Raw genomic sequence first — 23,164 nt, 5'->3', positions numbered from 1 at the left:
GAAGACATGCAGATGGCCAAAAGGCACATGAAAAGATGCTCAACATCACTAATTATTAGAAACATGCAAATCACAACTACAATGAGGTATCACCCTACACCAGTTAGAATGACCATCAGCAAAAAATCTACAGACAATAAATGCTGGAGAGTGTGGAGAAAAGGGAACCCCCCTACATCATTGGTGGGAATGTAAATTTGTACAGCTACTATGCGGAACAGTATTGCACGTGTGTATGCTCAGTCATGTCGGATTCTTTGTGACCCCATGGACTGCCAAGTTCTCTGTCTATGGGATTTCCCAGGCACAAATACCGGAATGGGTTGCCATTTTCTTCTCCAGGAGATCTTCCTGACCCAGGGATCAAAGCTGCTTTCCCTGTGTCTCCTGCATTGGCAGGTGGATTCTTTTTTATCTTTATTTTCTTATTGAAGGATACTTGCTTTACAGAATTTTGCTGTTTTCTATCAAATCTCAACATGGATCAGCCATAGGTATACATATATCCCCTCCTTTTTGAACCTGCCTCCCAACTCCCTCCCTATCCCACCCCTCTAGGTTGATACAGAGCCCCTGTTTGAGTTTCCTGAGCCATACAGCAAATTCCCATTGGCTATATATTTTACACATGGTAATGTAAGTTTCCATGTTACTCTTTCCATACATCTCACCCTCTCCTCCCCTCTCCCCATGTCCATGAGTCTATTCTCTATGTCTGTTTCTCCACTGCTGCCCTGTAAATAAGTACCTTAGTACCATTTTTTAACATTCTGTATATGTGCATCAGAATATGATATTTATTTTCCTCTTTCTGACTCACTTCACTCTGTATAATAGGTTCTAGGTTCATCCACCTCATCAGAACTGACTCAACTGGGTTCCTTTTTATGGCTGAGTGATATTCCATTGTGTATATGTACCACAACTTCTTTATCCGTTCAGCTGTTGATGGACACCTCCATTGCTTCCATGTTCTAGCTATTGTAAATAGTGCTGCAATGAACAACTGGATACACGTGTCTTTTTCAACCTTGGTTTCTTCAGGGTATATGCCTAGGAGTGGGATTGCTGGGTCATATGGTGGTTTTACTTCTAGTTTTTTTAAGGAATCTCCATACCGTCTTCCATAGTGGCTGTGTCAATTTACATCCCCACCAACAGAGCAAGAGTGTTCCCTTTTCTCCACACCCTCTCCAGCATTTATTGTTTGTAGACTTTTTGATGATGGCCATTCTGACCAGTGTGAGGTGATATCTCATGGTGGTTTTGATTTGCATTTCTCTAATCATGAGCAATGTTGAGCATCTCTTCATGTGTTTGTTAGCCATCTGTAGGTCTTCTTTGGAGAAATGTCTGTTTAGGTCCTTCTACCACTTTTTGATTAGGTTGTTTGTTTTTCTGGCATTGAGTTGTATAAGCTGCTTGTATATTTTGGAAATTAATCCTCTGTCAGTTGTTTCATTTGCTATTATTTTCTCTGATTCTGAGGGTTGTCTTTTCACCTTGCTTAAGTAAAAGAGGAGAGTGAAAAAGATGTCTTAACGCTCAACATTCAGAAAACTAAGATCATGGTATCTGGTCCCATCACTTCATGGGAAATAGATGGGGAAACAGTGGAAACAGTGGCTGACTATTTTTTTGGTCTCCAAAATCACTGCAGATGGTGACTGCAGCCATGAAATTAAAAGATGCTTACTCCTTGGAAGTAAAGTTATGACCAACCTAGATAGCATATTGAAAAGTAGAGATATTACTTTGCCAACAAAGGTCTGTCTACTCAAGGCTATGGTTTTTCCAGTGGTCATGTGTGGATGTGAGAGTTGGACTGTGAAGAAAGCTGAGCGCTGAAGAATTGATGCTTTTGAACTGTGGTGTTGGAGAAGACTCTTGAGAGTCCCTTGGACTGCAAGGAGATCCAGCCAGTCCATCCTAAAGGAGACCAGTCCTGGGTGTTCTTTGGAAGGAATGATGCTGAGGCTGAAACTCCAATACTTTGGACACCCCATGTGAAAAGCTGACTCATTACAAAAGACCCTGATGCTGGGAGGGATTGGGGGCAGGAGGAGAAGGGGACGACAGAGGATGAGATGGCTGGATGGCATCACCCACTCGATGCACATGAGTTTGGGTGAACTCCAGGAGTTGGTGATGGACAGGGAGACCTGGTGTGCTGTGATTCATGGGGTCACAAAGAGTTGGACACTACTGAGTGACTGAACTGAACTGAACTGATAGTTTCCTTTGCTGTGCAAAAGCTTTTAAGTTTAATCAGGTCCCACTTGTTTACTTTTGATTTTATTTCCGTTACTCTAGGAGGTGGGTCACAGAGGAACTTGCTTTGATTTATGTCATCAAGTGTTCTGCCTATGTTTTCCTCTAAGACTGGCAGGTGGATTCTTTACCACTGAGGCACCTGGGAAGCCATGGAAAACAGTATGGAGGTTCTTTTAAAAACTGAGAACAGAACTACCATATAACTGAGCACTTCCACTTTTGGCCATATACCCGAAGAAAGCCATAATTGAATAATCTGAAAAGATATATGTATCCTAATGTTCACTGCAGTACTACTTTACAAAAGCCAGGACATGGTAGCAACCTAGATGTCTATCAACAGAGGAATGGACAAAGAATATGTGGTACATATACACAACAAAATATTACTCAGCAATAAAAAAAAGAACAAAATAATTTCATTTTTGAGACTGTCAAACTGAGTGAAGACTCAACACAGAAAGACAAATATCATTAATACCACTTATATATGGAATCTAAAAAAGGGTACAAATGAGCTTACTTACAAAACAGAAGTAGAGTATTCGGATATAGAAAACCAATTTATGGTGACCAGGGGATGGGAACTGGGACCGACATATACGCTTACCATACATAAAATAGATAAGTAATAAGAATGTGCTGTATGGCATAGGGAACTTTGCTCAATGCTCTATAATGGCGTATAAGGGAAAAAGATCTCAAAAAAAAGATATGTATACATATACATATGTACGGAGAAGGCAATGGCACCCCACTCCAGTACTCTTGCCTGGAAAACCCCATGGATGGAGGAGCCTGGTAGGCTGCAGTCCATGGGGTCGCTAAGAGTAAGGCATGACTGAGCGACTTCACTTTCACTTTTCACTTTCATGCATTGGAGAAGGAAATGGCAACCCACTCCAGTGTTCTTGCCTGGAGAATCCCAGGAACAGAGGAGCCTGGTGGGCTGCTGTCTATGGGGTCGCACAGAGTCGGACACGACTGAAGTGACTTAGCAGCAGCAGCAGCAGACATATGTACGTGTATAACTGATTCACTCTGTTGAACACCTGAAGCTAACACAACATTGTCAACTACACTCCAGTAAAAATTAAAACTTAAAAACAAACAAACAAAAAAGCCCCAAGAGATCCCCTGGAGTAGGAAATGGCAACCCACTCCAGTATTCCTGTCTGGAAAATTCCATGGACAGAGGAACCTGGAGGGCTACAGCCCATGGGGTTGCAAAGAGTTGAACATGACTGAACAACTGAGCATGCACACACAATTTGTGGAAGACACATTAACCTTAAATGACCTCTACCAATCCTAGTTTTGGATTTTTTATACAGAGGCCAGACAGAATCTGTTAAAAAAAAAGGGGGGGGGTTGCGGGTTGTGAGCATAAAGAAATTTAATCAGCCACAGTAATTATTCCTGAGGGAATGATGTCAAAATTAGAAGTGCTAGATCTTGTAAACAGCCTTTTCAGAAACACTTTAAAAATCAATGCAGTGAATCGCCACATTGTAAAGATCATAAATATACACCTCACTAATTAAAAATGTAACTGCCCTAGTTTTATGTGCAAAGACATCCTGTTTGGAACAAAACTTGTGATAACCTGGATTCCAAATCAGCTGTATCTCCAACAACTTAGATGGCAATGAGGAAGGTGTGCTCAGAAACAGGTGTTAAATGACACAGAAAACAGCTCCAGCAAAGACAATGACAGTGACGGAGATGCATTTGAGATGTGACTAAAACAGTTAAGTAAAATATAAGAAGAGCAAAAAGTAATCCTCTAAACCATTATATGATGTGACTTAAAATATGCATGAATAATTAAAGGAATTAAATAGATATTTGACAGCTTCATCTATGTCCCTGAAGATTTATACACTGAAGTTGGCAAAAATACTGAAAAGCAGGCAATAGAGGTGAGGACAGGGGTGAGCAAAGAGCCTTGAGACAATACAAACGAGCTTGGTGAACTGTGTCAACGGCATAATATGATTCAAAAAAGACTTCACGGGCATGTCAGTCATCCATTGTGTACAGCTGAAGTTTTCAATTTTCAAACTGAAGGACTAAACTAAATGTTATCTAAGATTCCTGAGGTTCTTAAACTTTATTTCTTTTGTTTTCTACTTTACTGTTTTAATGATCCAGCAGCACTTGGAAAATACAAACAGAAATGCTATTTGAGAGGCTACTATACATTTCTTAATGGACTTCCCTGGTAGCTCAGCTGCTAAAGAATCCACCTGCAACATAGGGGACCCCGGTTCAATTCCTGGGTTAGGAAGATCCACTGGAGAAGGGATAGCTACTCACTCCAGTATTCTTGGGCTTCTCTGGTGACTCAAACGGTAAAGAATTCCCCTGCAATGCAGGAGACCTGGGTTCGATCCCTGGGTTGGGAAGATCTCTCAGAGAAGAGAATGGCTACCCACTCCAGTATTCTGGCCAAGAGAGTTTCATGGAGAGAGGAGCCTGGCAGGCTGCAGTCCATGGGGTCGCAAAGAGTCAGACACGAATGAGCGACTTTCACTTTCACATACACTTCTTATTCTTTACAACCATTTAATATGTCTTGGAAACAATACAATTCAAAAACTTCAGTCCTGCTCTACTGCTTTTATGAGCTTGATTTTGGACTTGAAAAATCCTTGGTATTCCAAACTGTACTATCAGTTTCTCCATCATCGTAGAGATATAGAGTGCATTTTAGTAACATGGATAAACCAAGAGACTGTCATACTGACTGAAGTCAGAGAAAGACAAATATCATATGATATCACTATGATATGTGAAATCTAAAAAAATGGTTACAAATGAACTTATTGACAAAACAGAAATAGAGTCACAGATGCAGAAAACTCATGGTTACCAAGAGGGGAAAAGGGGGTGATAAACTGGGAGAGTGGGATTGACATACACTCCTGTATATAAAGTAGATAACTAGTAAGAACCCGCCGTATAGCACAGGGAACTCTTTTCAATACTCTAATGAACTATGTGGGAAGAGAGTCTAAAAGAGTGGCTACATGCATATGTATAACTGATTCACTTTGCTGTATAGCAGAAACTAACACAGCACTGTAAACCAACTAAATACCAACAAAAAGAATTACAGAAAACAAACAAACACAAGAATGTCTCATTCAGCCCTCCTTCCCTGCCGAGTGGAACCTGGGGCTCTGAGATAGTTCACTGCTGCCCAGGGGCACGGCTGAGTCCGAAGCCCAGGCCTCACCCTCTGTGAATTCTGGCAACAAGCCAGGGCACCCAGCTCTGGCTTTGTCACTCCTGATTACTGCAGTCATGAATCATACTTTCAAGTCCTTCATCCCTCATCTAGGTTTTATGGATGAATGTACAAAAGTTATGGGCCACGTTAGTATAATTTTCTTGTTATTTTAATGTGATTTCTGACTTCATTCCAGAAGGGAAGCACCCAATGACCTGTCCACACCCATGTGGTTTTGCCCTGTGGCAAAGCCCACCTCAGCCTCCAACAGTCACTGCACAAGGCTCCCACCTCCTCTAAACTGCACGTTCTTGCCAGACTGCATTTCTAATCGGCCCTCTCCTCCTGGAGCACCATCCTACGGTAAATCAAGCAGAATGGACATGGTGACAACAGATGCTGATCTCAGGAACGCCTCGTGTGATATCATCCATCAAGCAGAGGTGACCTAGGTAGGCAGGCACAAACTACTTTGCCCGTACTGCCCCAGCGTCACCATCCCGTGGCTTTTAAGACACACACAAGTGTGCGCAGACACACACGCACGCATACACCATCACATCCGCCCCTGGTCAACTTTCGGAATCTTGTTTGAGATCAAAGCTACTACCCACCTCTGTAAGCTCGTCTTTGCCTTTTCCAGCTCAAATACGATCACTGCTCAGAGTTACGTGACGCTAAGGCTTGTGACCGACAGTAAGTACTCACCTTCAATCCTCTTTAAAGCTGAAAGGCACATATCCTTCCTTGGAAACTCGAAGGGATTGTTACAGGTTCGAATGGTGTCACACTCACATTTCCCATTGATTAGATTGCAGCCAGAGACAAGGTTTTCATTGCATGGTTCAAAACCAAGCAGTTGGTCATCATCCCAGTTCTCATCTGGAAAACAATTAACAACCACATAATGTTTGCTTGTTCGCTTCATTCAAAGGCCTGTCTGAAAGCAAAAATGTGAGAAGGTGTCAAGATTAACATCCAATTTTGAACCTCAATTCAGGAAAGGCAATCTGGTTGCAATTTTACAAATGAATGAAACCCAACCTCCTAATAAATGAGAAGACTGAAATATAGCCAGTGGCATCAACATTAGTTAGTGGTATTTACAAACATTTCTAATCAAAAACTACTACTCCTCTGATGTGTTATTACAGTAAAATTGAGATTCCTTTAAAGTTTTTCATTTTAAACAATGATTCCAAGATTTTCCCATGTTCAATAAAACTATAGGAGCTGCATCTATCAATCTACAAAATTATTCCAAAAAACTCCAGTTCCTTTTGTTTTTTACCGCATCTGATAGAGACTAGTTTCAGGTTTAAAACAGTTCTGAAACAAGATACATCAAGGCAGTGCTAATAAATATAAACAGACACCACCCTCCAATGAATGCTCTTCAGTTCAGATGCTAAGGTCCATTACTGCCCACAACCAAGGTCAGGAAAAACAACAAACAAAACTAAGGGCTACAGCCTAGTGAGAGGCTAAAGTCATCAAATTCTGACGCTGAGACCAAATCAATGTCCAGGTCAAGGAATGGAGTTGACTGTAAGAAATAAAGCGAAAGTATTAGTCTCTCAGTTGTGTCCAACTCTTTGTGACCCCATGGACTGTAGCCCACCAGGCTCCTCTGTCCATGGGATTCCCCAGATAAGAATACTGGAGTGGGTTGCCATTTCTTTCTCCAGGGGATTTTCCAAACCCAGGGATTAAAGCCAGGTCTCTTGCATTGCAGGCAGAATCTTGACCAACTGAGCCACCAGTGTGAAAGTCACTCGGTTGTATCTGACTCCTTGCGACCCCATGGACTATACAATCCATGGAATTCTCCAGGCCAGAACACTGGAGTGGGTAGCCTTCCCCTTCTTTAGGGTATCTTCCCAACCCAGGGATCAAACCCAGGGCTCCCACATTGCAGGCGGATTCTTTAGCAGCTGAGCCACCAGGGAAGACCCTAAAATAGATTTTAAAACCAACTTTCATGGGACCCAGTTCAGAAAAGTGAAGCCAACATGACAGAACCACAGGCAGACTTAATCCTTAACTGAATTCCTCACAGTTGAAACACCTCTTTAGGAAACCAGACTATTTCTCTGAGTCTCTGGTATGTTATATGAGTTTCCCCCTCTCTTAACATTATCTTTAATAGATACTTTATCACACCTTAACTGGGTACTGACTATTAAATAGTAAACATGTTTTGATAACCATATCTTGAGAGAATATTTTTAAAGTGCTTGAATTTAAGGTACTTAAACCTGTTGCTCAAAGTAAGGCAGGTATAAAGCCATCTTAACAATGTGTTATTGCAGAAGTCAGTGCAAACAAATGGGTATGATTTTTATAAGGCTAACTTTTCCTTCTGGTGACACTGTTGACTTACTAAGTCAGGAAAAGACTGTTTTCCCTCACTGAAATAAATAATTTTCTTGTCAAGGTGTCTTTAGAAGGATATCATTTACAAAACAAAGGGCTTCAGGGTGATTCTTTGAAAAGGGAGAACAGAAAAATCTCCTGTGTTTTGATTTCAGAAGACCAGGCTCTCTTATTTGATCAAACCTTCAGCTCTCAGTAGAATGATTTTAGAAGTTTAAACAAAAACAAAAGTTACCCATTTGAAGATCTGCTTTCCTCTTTAGTCTGTATTTGGCCTTTAGAAATAACAGGTACATAACATGTACACACACAAAGGGACATTCCTATCTTCAAGATGGAAAACCAGAAAAATACACCGAAACAATTCAACAAGGTAAAATAGGTGATGATTTTGTCTTCAGTTATAATACATAATGAAATGGCTCAAGCAGATAATTTCTTATCTCTTTATTTAATTGCTGACATGTTATTAGTACCACCAGCCTAATCCAGTTCTGTGAAATTTACCATGAAGAAATTTTTTGACTGAATATTCAAATTTGGAATTCAAAGTTAGTTCAACCTTAGGAATGTAAAAGCTAGTAAGAAACTCGAGTAACATTCAAACCACTGGAAAACTCTTTCCTATCTCACTCCAAGAAGAAATTTTCATCACTATCATTTTAAATATGTATAGTTGCTGTATCACCAATGTGTTGAGGGGATTCCGATGCAGATTCTTCCCTCCCAACAAACACCCCTTCCCTGAATTACAACTGGAGTTTCCTGACACGTCACTCTTCTGAACCCCTGCAGCACCCTCTCACCTGTCTCCTTGCATTACCCCGCTAACTCACTGTCAGCACAATCATCTTCCTCAAAAGACAAACTTGCTCACTGGCTCTCTCTTGCCAACAAGACAAAGTCCAAACTTCTTACTGTAGATACGATTCGTTAGGATACAGCTTGCACCCACTTGTACAGACCTACTGTGCACCAATCCCTCACACAATGTAATGCTCCAGTAAGTACACAGATTCTCACCACGAACCCTCAAGAAATGCTCCCATGCCTTTGCTCACAGAACATCACCTGCCTAAAATACCTCCTTCCCCTTCCTCCTGATAACTCCTATTCATTCCAAGACCCAGGTCAAGGGGTGGGATGAGTTGGGAGACTGCATTGACCTATATACATTACTATGTGTAAAACAGATAACTAATGAAAACCTGCTGTGCAGCACAGGGACCTCTGCTCAATGCTCTGGGGTGATCTGAATGGGAAGGAAATCCAAAAAAGTGGGCATATGCATAGCTGATTCACTTTGCTGTACAGCAGAAAATAACACAACATTATAAAGCAACTGTACTCCCAATAAAAATTTTTTTAATTAAAAAAAAAAACCAAAAAACACCCAAGTCAAATGTCACTTCTTCGAGAAGTCTTCTCCAGCTCTGAGCTGCTCTATCCTCCATGTTCCTATAAATACCTGTGCACACCTCTTATCCTTTCTAGTAATGGCTTCATATAAGTCAAACTTCCCCATTAGACAAACAGTCCTCATGCACAAGAACCAGATCCTATCCAACTCTGCATATCCTTAACCCCATGATGTAAATACAACCATATTTCTCATGTCACTGATATGGTTAATGCTGTTGTCTATGCTTTTTTTTTCAAAAAAAAAAAACAAAAAAACACAATGCCTAAGAAAAAAACGTATAGATATATATCAAGGAAAACTGTTTAATTATAATGAACTTGTTTACACAATAAAAATCTTATTCAAAAAGCTTATTAGTAAAGTGTTAATGAGGCAGGCATTTTGAAAAAATTTTCAGACATACTTTGGTACCTGTAGGCATCATCTGTCATGATCTCTTTTCCAGGTCAACTCTAGACTTCAGCCTTATCACCTGGTTGCCAGCAAGGGCACTTCCAAGGAGTTCATCTCAGGGCCAATTTGTTTTCACTGCCAGATGTTTTTCTCTGCCTCCCCACAGGAAGACCATTTTCTCTGAGTGTGGAGTCAGAATTAAAAGGCAACTTCCCTTAACACCCACCCCAGCTCCTTACTGTTCTCAGAAGCCTCTTGGCAGAAGCGACAGGCTGTACCTCATGGGGCACAGGTAAGCCTGGCCACCCCTCAGGAAACATCACGGCTGCTGTGTCCAGTCAGGACGCCTCTGACTCTAAAGCCAAAAATGTCTCAGATGCTTTTATTTTCCTTCTTGAGAGGAAACCCTTTCAATTCTAGGCCCCTATCTTAATCAATACTTTGTTTTTCTTCTTGGCAAATAGTTTCCTTAGCAACCGCTGCTTCATAGGGATCAAGTACAACATGTTCTTGAGACAAATGCTTTTGTGTTGTTCTATTACAGAACATTATACTTTAAAATAATTTATCAGCCAACCAACAGAGACTGAAAAGCAAAAATTCAGTGAGGTCTGATTACACAGAAATCAAATCTGAGCCCAGCAGCACCGCTGACAGCACTCGGCAAATTTGATGTTTTAAAATTTCTTTTCTTAAGTAAATCCATGTATACAGCACAAGGATCAAGGTTCTGATTCTGACACAGTTTTTCATTTCTCCTTGGACTGGTCAAGGGTTAGAAGGAAGAAAAAAAAAAAGAGTTAATAACAGGAATAGCTATGACAAACCTGGACAGCATATTAAAAAACAGAGACATTACTTCGCTGACAAAGTTCATATAGTCAAAACTATGGTTTTTCCAGCAGTCATGTATGGATGTGAGAATTGGACCGTAAAGAAAGCTGAGCATGGAAGAATTGATGCTTTTTGAACTGTGGTGTTGGAGAAGACTCTTGAGAGTCCCTTGGACTGCAAGGAGATCCAAGCAGTCAATCCTAAAGGAAATCAGTTCTGAATATTCATTGGAAGGACTGATGCTCAAGCTGAAGATACAATTCTTTGGCCACCTGATGTGAAGAGTTGACTCACTGGAAAAGATCCTGATTCTGGGAAAGATTAAAGGTAGAAGGATAAGGGCATGACAAAGGATGAGATGGTTGGATGGCACCACCGATGCGATGGACATGAGTTTGAGCACATTCTGGGAGTTGGTGATGGACAGGAAAGCCTGGCGTGCTGCAGTCCATGGGGTCACAAAGAGTCGGACACAATTGAGCGACTAAACTGAACTAAATTACAGGAATACTGCCCTTTATTTATATCAAGTAATTTTTCTCTGGTGTTCTCCATGTAACAAAAAGTAGTCTTTGAGACTGAAAGGTCAAGATATCTGACATACCTCTGCAAATTTATTTTTAAGATTGTAACTTCTTCAAGACACCGAATGCTATTTTTTCTAAATATAAAATGAGAGAAATTTTATAATTTCATGTATGAATTAAAATTCATGCATGTTCAAATATAACTAAATATTTGAGTACTCTAGTGAACAGTCAGTTATAACTATGGCTAATCTGACATCTCCAACTGGGATGTTTATAAGACAATGTGATGCTTTTCCTCGAGACAACTGTGGGATTTCGGTAGGCAGGATTATTTCATGTGTACTTTCCATTTCATTCCACAGAATATTCATAAGATATGTAACCAATGATTGAAATTTAGGAAAATTAGGACTTCCCTTGTGGTCCAGTGATTAGGAATCTGCCTGCCAATGCAGGGGACACAGGTTCGATCCCTGATCTGGGAGGATTCCATGTGCCATGGGGCAACTAAGCCTGTGTGCCACAACTACTGAGCCCACGAGTCTAGAGCCTGTGCTCTGCAACAAGAGAAGCCACACAATGAGAAGTCCGCACATCACAACTAGGGGGTAGCCCCCACTCACTCCAACTAGAGAAAGCCCCCTCACAGCAACAAAGACCCAGTGCAACCAAAAATAATTTAAAAATAAAAATATTTTTTAAAAGAGACTTAATAAAGTTAATAATATGTACTACTTCAATAAAGGGCATTGTTAAGGGAAACTGATTTTTTTACTTGGTTATTAGTATTAATTTACTGCAACTGAATGGTAGTAACTGACTAACACAGTTTGGGGTCACAGCCTCTGCTCAGGCTAAGATGTCAGCAGTTTTACCAGCATTGCCTTTGTACCACCAGTGCAAATGTTGACACACAGAATAAAAGCAAACAATATGTTAGTATTACTGTGAAAATAACTCTGACCTCATGCACTACTTGAAAAGGTCTCTTGGGGTTCCCCCTGGGGTCTGTGGCCCGCATTTTGAGAACTGCTGTTCTAAAAAGCATGCCTCACTGTTACACTTAGGCCAAGACAGGAGTCAGGTTTAAGAACTAACAAAAGGACACTGGGTACCTCTTCTCCTAAAAGCTACTGCTGCTGCTAAGTCACTTCAGTCGTGTCTGACTCTGTGTGACCCCATAGACAGCAGCCCACCAGGCTCCCCTGTCCCTGGGATTCTCTAGGCAAGAACACTGGAGTGGGTTGCCATTTCCTTCTCCAATGCATGAAAGTGAAAAGTGAAAGTGCAGTTGCTCAGTTGTGTCCGACTCTTCGAGAACCCATGGACTGCAGCCTACCAGGCTCCTCCGTCCATGGGAATTTCCAGGCAAGAGTACTGGAGTAGCCTAAAAGCTACTGCTGAATCATAAAAACACATTTCTCTAATGTAACTTTACTTAATACATAATTTGGAACAGAATGATGTCAGTATAAAGCAGAAGGTGGGCTGTTATGTGTGATTTTAATGCTACACTGTTATATAAAGATCAAGAGCAAGTTCTCTCACAATAAAAGGAAAAGTCTGCAGTTAATGAATATGTTAAGAAAATATCCTATAACCTCATTTAAATTCCTTCCTCTAATGCAAGAAATGGCTGCTCCAGTGGCTGAACTTTTCACTACATTCAACTGTCTGGAGAGGTTGTGAATGAAAAAGCTAGAGATATTTTCCTCTGCGTCTAAAAATCATGATGAAGAAACTACCCCTGGATCTTTAATTCTGATGAAACCAGTCTCCATTCAGAGTAAGCATCTGCGAGGCCCCACCCCCTGGAGGAAGCAGCATGAACTCAGGAGTGTGTGAGGCTGCAGAGATGGTTTGCCAGAGCCCAGATGCAAACGTAAAGGGTGGCTTAATTGAGTCTGGATCTTTATTTGGATTTTTATTGTTTATATTTATCCTCTGTTTATGCAGTTCCACAGGTTTTACATGACCTGCCATCCCTATTGTCCCCAACAGCTCTCTATGGTCTAATGAATGATTTTACCAAAAAAAAAAAAAAATTTTAGAGTGTACATGGGGTGCCAAATCAGAAACACTTAAAACACCTGTACGTCCAACAGCCACCCTCAGTCTTATTCTGGACTTGATGTTTTTGCTTCATGGACTACTTTCCAACATTCTTGATGATGCCTGAAATTCCTTCTTCCCACAGTTGATATAACAGATTCTAAGTGCAGAGGCTAGTGAGAAAGGAGCTGTGATCTTCAGGGTAGGGGAGGGGAAAAGGATGTGAAAGAGGAGGAATCTTGGAAGATGTATGAAGACTCATCAGCCGCAGATCTGGGAAGCAGCAGTCGTTGTTTAGTTGCTAAGCTGTGTCCAACTCTGTTGTGACCCCATGGACTGTGGCCTGCCTCAGGGGTTATATCCGCTCTATGCTCAGGAACCAGCCACAGCAACCCTGGCCTAACTGGACCTAGATTCCACTTCTCTACTCTTCAAAATATCTTTCCATCTGCTTGCTGGAGTCTGAAATTCCATTAACATGGAAAAAAATGTTTCAGGTATGACTGCACATATTGGACAAAGTACTGCGTGTTCACCTGAAATGTCCAACTTCCTGAGGGCACAAAGCATCCCCAAACTCAGAGCCTTACCTTTCCCACCTCATAAGAGCTTAGGGTGCCGCAGTTTACTCCAAACCCAGATACAACTGCATCCCATTATGTGGTATTCCACTCACCAGAAATACGCTACAGCAGCTATTAAAAAGCAAGACACAAATTCATAGTACACACTCAGAAGCTCACAGTAATGGAATTCTGTTGGCAGAAGGGAGCCTGCCGGGAATATATATCAGATTAATTCTCCAGCTGTTCACATATCCCTGTGGCTACAGTAAGATGCAAATAGCTAATACTGGCATCTCTTTCCATGCCAGCCTAGAAACTCTGTTGTAATGTAAAATTGCTGCTCTTAACTCCCCCAGCTCCTGGCTGGCTGTTATCAGGCATTCTGTTCTGCTCAAGGAGGAATCTAACATAGTGAGCTTTCATTCTCTCTCCTTCCAGCCTACGGCATTATGTTCCAAAAGCTGGTGCTTCCCTCTCCCTCTCTTCTGCATGCTGCAATCGGCGCAAAGCAGAAGGGCAAAATTATGGTTATCAACAGAAATGACTCACGTTATAAACATTTGTTTTATAGGCATTTTCACAGAATAAAACTATGTTAGGCATATGTAGCTCTGTACCAGAGTGGACAAAGTCTGAACCTAAAACAATGGAAATATTAAAATACACACACCATTTTTGGGGAAAGATTCTTAAACCAGTTTGAAAGATTCTTAAACAAACTCTATAAATTTGTATCAAGCAAACATGACCATTGATTCATATTATGTCCAAGTAGGGAAGTCTTTGAAAAACAATGCTGATTCAATTGACTAAATCAATTTATAGTAAAACATTTGTGAAGGAAAAGTAATGTTCCATTGCTGTAACTTTTGTCAGACACCACAGCAATACAACTATCAGATGATGACCACAGAGCAACTACAGCCATGTAAAGTCATACATCCATCCATTCATCCTTCCTTCCAAACATTCGTTCCTCAAACAGTTATTGGTATTCTATTAAAAATCAAGAACTGAACAAGGAAGGTACTAAGAATTTAAAACACTAGGAAAGAGGAGTTTACAGTACAATTTCCCACCACTCTAACCAAAACCATACCAAGTATGTGAATAAAATGTTCCTAAGAATCCTGAGACAGGAAAAGATTAAGGAAAGGATGATTTCCTTTTTGATAATAGGAAGCTGGTGGGGACAGAGAAGAACTTACGAGAAGATAAGCAGTATCTCTAGAAACAAGGAATTCATGAAACAAGATGAGGAAAAGAGAGATCGGGGCTGCAGCACACAACTCTATTTCACAATCCTGCCTAAAGCTGGGACTGTCTATCCTCAGTTTAAAGTGGGAAAGCAGATAGCCCAGAGGTCTGCCCTCATGGAGAGGGGATCACCACCTTAGTTCTGTCATTAGAGTGACTCTGAGCAAGGCAGTTAGTCCTCTCAGCTCCAATTCATCACTAATATGGAAGTGTAATGGATAATCCATGAGGTCCCTTTAGACATCATCCTTGTGTTTCCTTGATTCTGGCACCTTTGTTGAAATTGTACAATTCAATTTACTGGACACAGTGTCAGAGAACCACATGCTTATGGTGGTCATAATTTAAATTTAAAATAATTTCCCATTTATCTGACCAGTTTAAGGTTTGGAAACCAATCACTATGCATCGTAAGGCAAGCCAAGGGTGCTTTTAATATAACAAATATCACTTTGCAGGACCTTTCCAGCACATCTAGTCCTAGAGGATTTACTGGCTAAGGTCTCAACAGATTAAAACAGGATTGGCCTTGAATTGATAACTACTAAAGCACTGTGTCGCTACACAGTTGCCTCAACTTCTGTATGTATTTGGAAATTTTTATGACAAAAATGTTTTTTATGGGAAGAGACTATAGGAAAATTCATCAAATACTTAAAATGAAGAGCAATAGAAATGGCACAGGTTGCTATTGATGGGATACAGTTAAACACACAGTGTTTAAAGGGAAATTTCACAGGAAATAAGGTAAAAAAAAATGAAATTGAATTGAATTCAATTGAAATTAGAAAAAGAGCAATAAAGCAAATCAAAAGAAACAAGAAAGATAATATCTGGAGAAAATGCAATAGAGATAAAAGCAACAGGGATGATTAACATAATAAAAACTGATTCTTCAGATAGATTCTTATGATATCTCATAAATGGTTTATGACTAACAGTTCCATCTATGCATGTCACCTCATTCAGGTAGGTACTTGGACATATATTAATACTGTTTTCAATAGGTTTCTCTTCGGTGGTTTTACCAGGAAGTTAGACTTAAATGGTTACATTTTTGAAATTTTTTTAAATAATCAAAACAAGATACTTCATTATTCATGGAAACTCTTCCCTTGCTACAGTTAGTCTGACTGAACCCAATGGTGTAGAACTCACCCCCTACATTTCTTCTACTTTAAGACTGAATCTCAGTATTTTTAAAGGAAAACTTCAGGCCTTCTCCACTAGCCCATGCTTGTGCAGTGTTAGACCTTCTGGTCAGGCACATGCCATTATTAAGCCACACAGGCCTTCTCTGAGCATGAATGTCCACTAAAACATGTAATTTCCTTGTTTCACCAGCTTTAAAGAATATTGGTACTGTTAACAAATGCACTGTTACTTACAAATTAATGCATCTTAGTTGAGGGAAAAATTATCTTGGAGAAGTATTTAATTCTTTCACATTTCCTCTCTTCATCTCCATTCTCTAAAAGTCATCCTTTAAGCCAGATGATTATTTTCCTACAGAAGGGCTTTGGTGTAAATAACACCTAGTAAGGGTGTTATAAGAATTGCCCTATCAAACTTCTTCTTCTTTTTTTTTTTATTTTACTTTACAACTTCTTAAGGATGTGGAGTCAGAAAACAGCAATTTCCAAATAAAGTCCAACATCTGGCCGTTCAAGTCTCTGGCACGGAACGCAAAGCCTTGTTCAGATTTGACCACAGACCATCTCTTCCCCCTCGTCTCTGCCACTCTTCCCCACTCACCGCAGCAATACTTCATAATGGCGTGCTCCCAAAGGACCCACACTGTTTGTGACCCCCCAGCTCTGCAAAGCCATTCTCTCTGGCTAAGAAAGCTGCTTCCCTTTACCTGCTTTGAAAGCTCCTATTTAATCTTTAATACTTTCTCCAGGTTTCATCTGCTCTATAGGGACTAAATCAAGAATTATCTCCTCTGTAGGAATTCTAGTACATATCCATTAGAATTATTTCATTTATGGCAGTATAATGAAATTGCTCATCTCATCTCCACCAGAAAAAGTAGGTTCTTTTTTGTCATTGGGCTATCACAGGGCTGGCAAGTAGTAGCTCAGCAAAATAAATATTTGCAGAAGGAATAAACAGGAACAGGAGGACCTGAATTTCAGCGAAGCAGTCCAAATCTTGAAGTGCCAAATGTTTTTGGAAAGTAAGTTTGGTGGTAGGAAAGACACACAATTATTCAGAAATAGCTGAGAAACATCTTTTTATCCCAGTTTTTCTGCTGAAACATTAATACTGAAAACATTTCCTGTGAAACATTAATACTGATCAAGTTTTCTTTCAGCCTCAACATTGTATTACCCTATACTTCCAAATATCAATAAATATTTATGTTGTGTTGAACGGGTGAACAAATGTAATATTCCTCAACCAACACTGGATAAAAAATAATAAATAATAATAAATTCTTGTTATCCCCCTTCCTACCACTTTTGTCTATCATGACCATAATTAGATAACGTGACACAAGATTAATGCTTCTTGTCAGAAAGGTACTTGTATGAATAATACACAGTACCACTTTATAAATATTAATGTATGCTCCAACCTAAAATCTGTTAGTCAAATGATCAAGAATCAAACAGAAGACTAGATATGAGCATGCCGTTTTTACTTGACTGTACTCACCCCAAAGTATAAAGCACAACAGGGAAAAGAAGAAATGTGACCAGAATTCAAACAAGAACAACAAAATGAGTGTGGTATTCTGAAAATAAGCAGTCCGAGGGCTATAAATGTTTCATTATACTAGCTGAACAATTAACACAGATAATGAAATACATTTCACAACATGTCCCACCCCTTCGGTCAAATCTTCTGATAACAGCTAACATTTTCTAAGCCAAGGACCTGAGTAGGTGCTTTCCATAGATTTCCACACAAGCAGGCAACAGGAGGAACTGAAGAACAGGGAAGGGAGGTGGTCAAGAGCTAGACAGGCCAAGAGTCCAGAGAACTCAAGCACCACGGAAAAGAAAGGGAAGTGAAAGTCCTCAGTCGTGTCAGACTCTTTGCGACCCCATGGACTATACAGTCCACGGAATTCTCCAGGCCAGAATACTGGAGTGGGTAGCCTTTCCCTTCTCCAGGGGATCGTCCCAACCCAGGGATCGAACCCAGGCCTCCCGTATTGCAGGCAGATTCTTTACCAGCTGAGCCACAAGGGAAGCCCCAAAGAAAGGGAGGAACACTGCTATTCTTTCATCTCACAATGGAGCAGCCCATCTCAAGTGAATATGATGGTCCACAGCTGATGGTCATTACTCGAGGGGCCAGCAGAGCCTCCAACATGTTCTCAGCCAAGACGATGGCATTGCTGGTGCCTTTGGAAACATCTGGAAACCTGACAGTATGAACGTGATCTCAACTATTCTATCATCCAGGAAACAAGGGTTTCCTTGCAAAAGTAATAATGCCTCCACACAAAGCAATACTCCTGAGGCGAAAGTAATGATTTCTAAGAGGTGTAATGATCTGTAAGTAGCATTAAGGAATCCTTTCAGGATAATGAATTAGTGAAACCAGTTAGCAACTGTTTTGAAAGAAATGTATTTATAAATCAACTTGGGCACTGCTGTGAACCTCAACTTAGTGTTTCTTCAAAGTAAACCAAGTAGAAGATAAGTAAAAGAGTGACCACCTTTGATTCCAACAATTTTATTTCTAACTGATCCTTACCACTAACTCCCAATACTATTCTACAACGAAATATCATCCCTGAATATCATGTACCCAAACCTTTAAACTTTTCTGTGAGCAAGTTTCTATGTGTGATCTTATTTATCCCTACATACTCCATGGATCTCCAGCTACCTGGTCCTGGCAACAAAACACAATTTGCCAGCAATATTCAATGAACATTTTTTTATTTTCTTTTTTTTTAATGTGCCCAGTTTCATTGCAAGTGAACGTTTCATGTGTATGTCCAGATCGCTTTTTGCTTAAAAAAATATTAAGATCCACATTGCTACTGTATGTTTATATGGGAAGAAGTATTAGAAATTAGTAATGAGAATCAGAGAAGTCCCTGGTGGTCCAGTCGTTAGGGCTTGGCACTTTCACTGTGGGGGCCTGGGTTCAATCCATGATTGGGGAACTAAGATCCCATAAGATGTAAGGTGTGGTCAAAAAAAAGAAATGAGAATCAGAGTGACAACTGGGGTCTATTAAGAAATCTCAAAAAAAAAAAAAAAAAAAAAGAAATCTCACACCACACAGCGCCTCTCTGATATACTGATTCTTAAGGTCATCAAGTCTTTGAAATTTACCCTGGAACTCTCCTCCTAGAAGCAAATGTAGATAAGGGGGCAATGAAAAACAGGACTCTTGGGCTTCCCTGGTCGTCCAGTGGTGAAGACTGTGTACTTTCAACGCAGAGAGCATGGGTTAGACTGGGGAACTAAGATCCCACAGGCTGTGCAGTATATGTGGGGGGTTGCGGAAGGGTGGGTTAGGACTCATGCCGTAGGGTATGTCAAGAAATGAGCATTAATCACTTGGGAGGTCTATGTTTTATACAGGAATGATTTTATCCCTAAGATTCACGTGAAATAGACCATACACGCAAATATAGCAAGACCCCAAACTAAGCAATTTTAAGAATATGTTTGAAAAATACATTTGCATATTTCCCTCAACACTGGAGTTTCCTTTGTGTAGTAATCGAACCTCTACACCTCATGGATGCCAAGTTCTGATACCCTGGGGGTCTCGGCGATGACATCAACACTACCCCACCATCTTCAATGGCTCCCACTTGATTCCAGAGTCAAGCCTAACCCCTCACACTGATAAATGGGGCCTGTGCCTGGGCCCCAACTAACCTCCCAGTAACCTACCCCCTACTGAGTGGCCAGCACCTCTTACCTCCAGCACTGAAGCCTCAGGGCCTGGGGATCTGTGTCCCCTCCACCCAGAACGTCCCCTGCCCCTTCTGTGGCCATTCACTCTCCCACCCCTTCAGGATTCCAATCAAACTCAACTACTTGCCAAGAAGCTCCATGACCACTCCATTCAAACTGAAAACCTCTGCACAGCTGTTCCCCTTCTTGGCTTTATTTTCCTGCACACGCTGCCTATCTCTCTGGCACAGTACATATCTTACGTACTATTTGTAATATTGTTCGTTTTGTCTCTCTCTACCAGAAAGCTCCAGATTGAAAGAAATTTTTGTCTCTCCTGGTCATAGTTCTGTCGTCCATACCTAGAACAGGGCTTAGCACAGTAGGTCCTCCATGAATACTTACTAAATCAATTCTCAGTATTCTGCTGCTTCCATTTCCTCTGCGTGGCATGGGCTTTCTTACACTAACGAAATCTGCTACCATCTTCCTGTGTGTGGCTTAAATGTCTTCTCCTTGAAGTTAACTTGATTTTTTTCCCACCCACTTCACTTATCCAAAGACACTGCGGCTGTGTGTTTGCAGCTGGATTCTGAGCTGCTGGAGGAGTGGGGGACTGTGTCTTCCTTATTTCTAGAGCCACTTCATGCTGTGCTGAGTAGGATCCCAATCCTTACTTGATAAATGGTGAAAATGAATGGGAAACTGGACTAGTGGACTACTCTATTAACAATATCCTGTGTGTGGGGCTGGGAGGTGGGGGGCAGGAAGTAGTAGCTTTAAAGATATTCTGTGGGTATGTAAGATTAAGGTTTACTATGTTCTTCAATCCTTATGCATTTATATTTCATATTTTTCTGCAATGTTTTAAGTACAAAAGAATAAGCTTTATAATAATTCATGACTAGTACTAGAGGCTGAGGAACCAAGTATTATTTCGGTATTTTAAAATATTGCCAAGAAACTTTCTTTCAAAGTCAAAAAAAAGTTGACAAATTTCTTTCTTTCTGCATTTCAAATTTAAACACATGCCTGCATAAACATACACATTTAGAGAATAAATGATTTGCAACCAAAACAAAACATAAATAAAACCCACATGAATCCCCCAGTCCTTTTTCCACCTGCTACTACAACAGCATGTATTCCCACATGCAATTAAGCAGGTGGGTTTTGCGAGCTCTCGATTCTGTTATGTTGTTCTATGCAAAGTTAGTCTTTATAGAGTAAAAGAAGCATCACAAACAAGTTCAAACGATAAAACTCATAATTTCTTGGAATATATGGAAATATATCTACCTTAATTCCTACCTGAAAGGTTTAAAATTATTGTCTATTTTATTAGGTTCAAGATACCTTTCAAGAACCAATGGTTATTAGGATATAAAGGAAAACTTTAAATGTCGACCATTCCCAAAGGATGCTCTGCTCAAATCCATAACCTATTTAATAAGGATCACCAATTTTCAAAGGATTAGAATATACAGAGATACATAGCTTTGAACTTACATACAAGCACTTAACATGTTCTTTAACAATTCTGTTGTTTTAAACTTTCAAGTTTAGAGGACTGCTAGGTTCTCAGAGAAGTCCTAAGAGGCACACCTTGAGTAGTGAGGCACTGGCCTGCTCACAGGCTGCACTGCCTGCAGCATCCCCACGGGCCTCACCTGGTGGCTTCTGGTATCAATTAGGTGGAGGAAAGGTGCCACATACCCTGGGGTTTGCAGGACCAGTGAGTCTGAAAACCAACACATCTCCACTCAGCCTCAGGGCCACTCCTCCCAGGACTCTGTGGAGACACAAGCGCCGCCCTCACTTCAGCAGGATGTGTGGAACCACAGAACAACTCTGGGCATGGGAAGATGAACTGACTCAGCCTGGAGAGACTCCAGCTGCAGAGGAAACCCAACCCCTGCAGGTACGTCGGCAGTCAGGAGGGTTCTCTTCTTAAGCGGGTGTTGCAGACACACTCGGCCACCTCTCGATTCTATTCCTTTCCTGAGAGCATGGAATTTAACTGCAAACACTCCCCCATGAAAACTGGCTTGCCATTCTGGCAGACCTCATGAGCAGTCTGGCAACAGTACAATGCTCCTGGTTTCACAAGCGCCCACATGGGGCATCTCCAAGCCCTTGCTGTGCATCCCGCATGGTGCTTTAATAGAGAGGAAGTGGAGGATATGAGGTGCCCTTACCCCAGAGCCAGTCAAGGAACTGGTGTGAACATCATCACTGAGGCTTCTTGACCTCAGTTTCTGAAAATCTCTTTCAGGGTGGTAACTGACCAGAGTGTGTGCAAAGGAGTGGGCTGTTGTGGGGGAGGGGGGTGGCGCATCCATCACTGACAGAAAACAGAAAGGGATAACTAAGTGCCAATCAATCTCACACCTGGACGGACAGCACCCCACCCCACCCCCCCCACCCCCCACCCCCCCGCCGTTTACCAACTCTGTCTTGCAAAGGGAGAGCATAAAAAGTTCCAGGGTCTCCAAATGAGGCAGCGGCTTCTTCAGAGGGGTCTTTCCCACCTTCTGACATATTTGGTTTCTAAAGTGAGACTGTGTCTGGTCTGAACAGGGACTGGACATCCCTTCCTGCCATCTGCCACCCTCGCATCCACCAGCTCCTACGAGTCTCCCCTGCATTCTGGTCTGCTCCCCCTTTCTCCCCGTCCAAGTCCTTCCCCCTGGGCCCACGTGCTCTGCAGTGCAGCCCTGACCCAGCACTGAGGAAGGCCTGCCGGCTCAGTTTGCCACATGGTGCCCCCGCCACCTGCTCGCCTGTGCTGGGGAGCCGGCTCGGTCTACGCAGGAAGGCAATGTTGGCCAGCACTTCCTTTCCCTCCGTCCCACCCCAAGGCCAAGGGGCAGTCTACCCCTCCCCTGAGTCTTTCCTGTTTCCCAGGCCAGGTCCATCCAGGACGCTCACTGCCAGGGGTCAGAGTGCCACATTCCAGTGGCTTCACACCCCCACAGGGAGGGCTGGGATTCCTGCATGGGGGGTAGGGGTGGGGCAGGGCGGCAGGCAGGGAGAGAACTGTTCAGCAGAGGCTGACTCTGCCACTGTGCCCATTACCCTGAGACCAAGGTCAAGGGGTGGGAAGGGCAACAGGAGTCCCACAGCTTCTTCCAGAGTGGGCAAGAAAAAGCCCCTCAACCTCGCTGGGCTTGGAAGAGGCAGGAGTAGCAGAAACTGTAAAATGCAGTCAGAGAACATAAAAAGCTGGGCCTCAGTTCCTTAATCTGTAAAATGAGGGAGCTGGCCTAGAGACGCTTTTCCAAGGGCCCTTCCAAGCCTGTGATTCTGACCCCTGCTACAGCAACGGATCTCCGGCCTCAGACATTTCA

At 41.6% G+C, this 23,164-nt stretch overlaps 1 protein-coding gene across 2 annotated transcripts in view; it reads right to left on the bottom strand.

Annotated features, from left to right (window-relative positions):
- Positions 1 to 23,164, bottom strand: part of CRIM1 (cysteine rich transmembrane BMP regulator 1) — a 208,173-nt gene that overhangs the window by 160,090 nt on the left and 24,919 nt on the right. For both annotated transcript variants that reach the window (XM_040224625.1, XM_040224626.1), the window contains exon 2: positions 6,218 to 6,391. In XM_040224625.1, the coding sequence (XP_040080559.1) occupies positions 6,218 to 6,391 (174 nt within the window). The remainder of the gene's footprint in view (positions 1 to 6,217; positions 6,392 to 23,164) is intronic.

This window comes from Oryx dammah, unplaced genomic scaffold, assembly GCF_014754425.2.
Source record: "Oryx dammah isolate SB20612 unplaced genomic scaffold, SCBI_Odam_1.1 HiC_scaffold_25, whole genome shotgun sequence".
NCBI lineage: Eukaryota > Metazoa > Chordata > Mammalia > Artiodactyla > Bovidae > Oryx > Oryx dammah.
The sequence above is the reverse complement of the archived record's forward strand: the minus strand, read 5'-3'. Positions and strand labels throughout refer to the sequence as shown.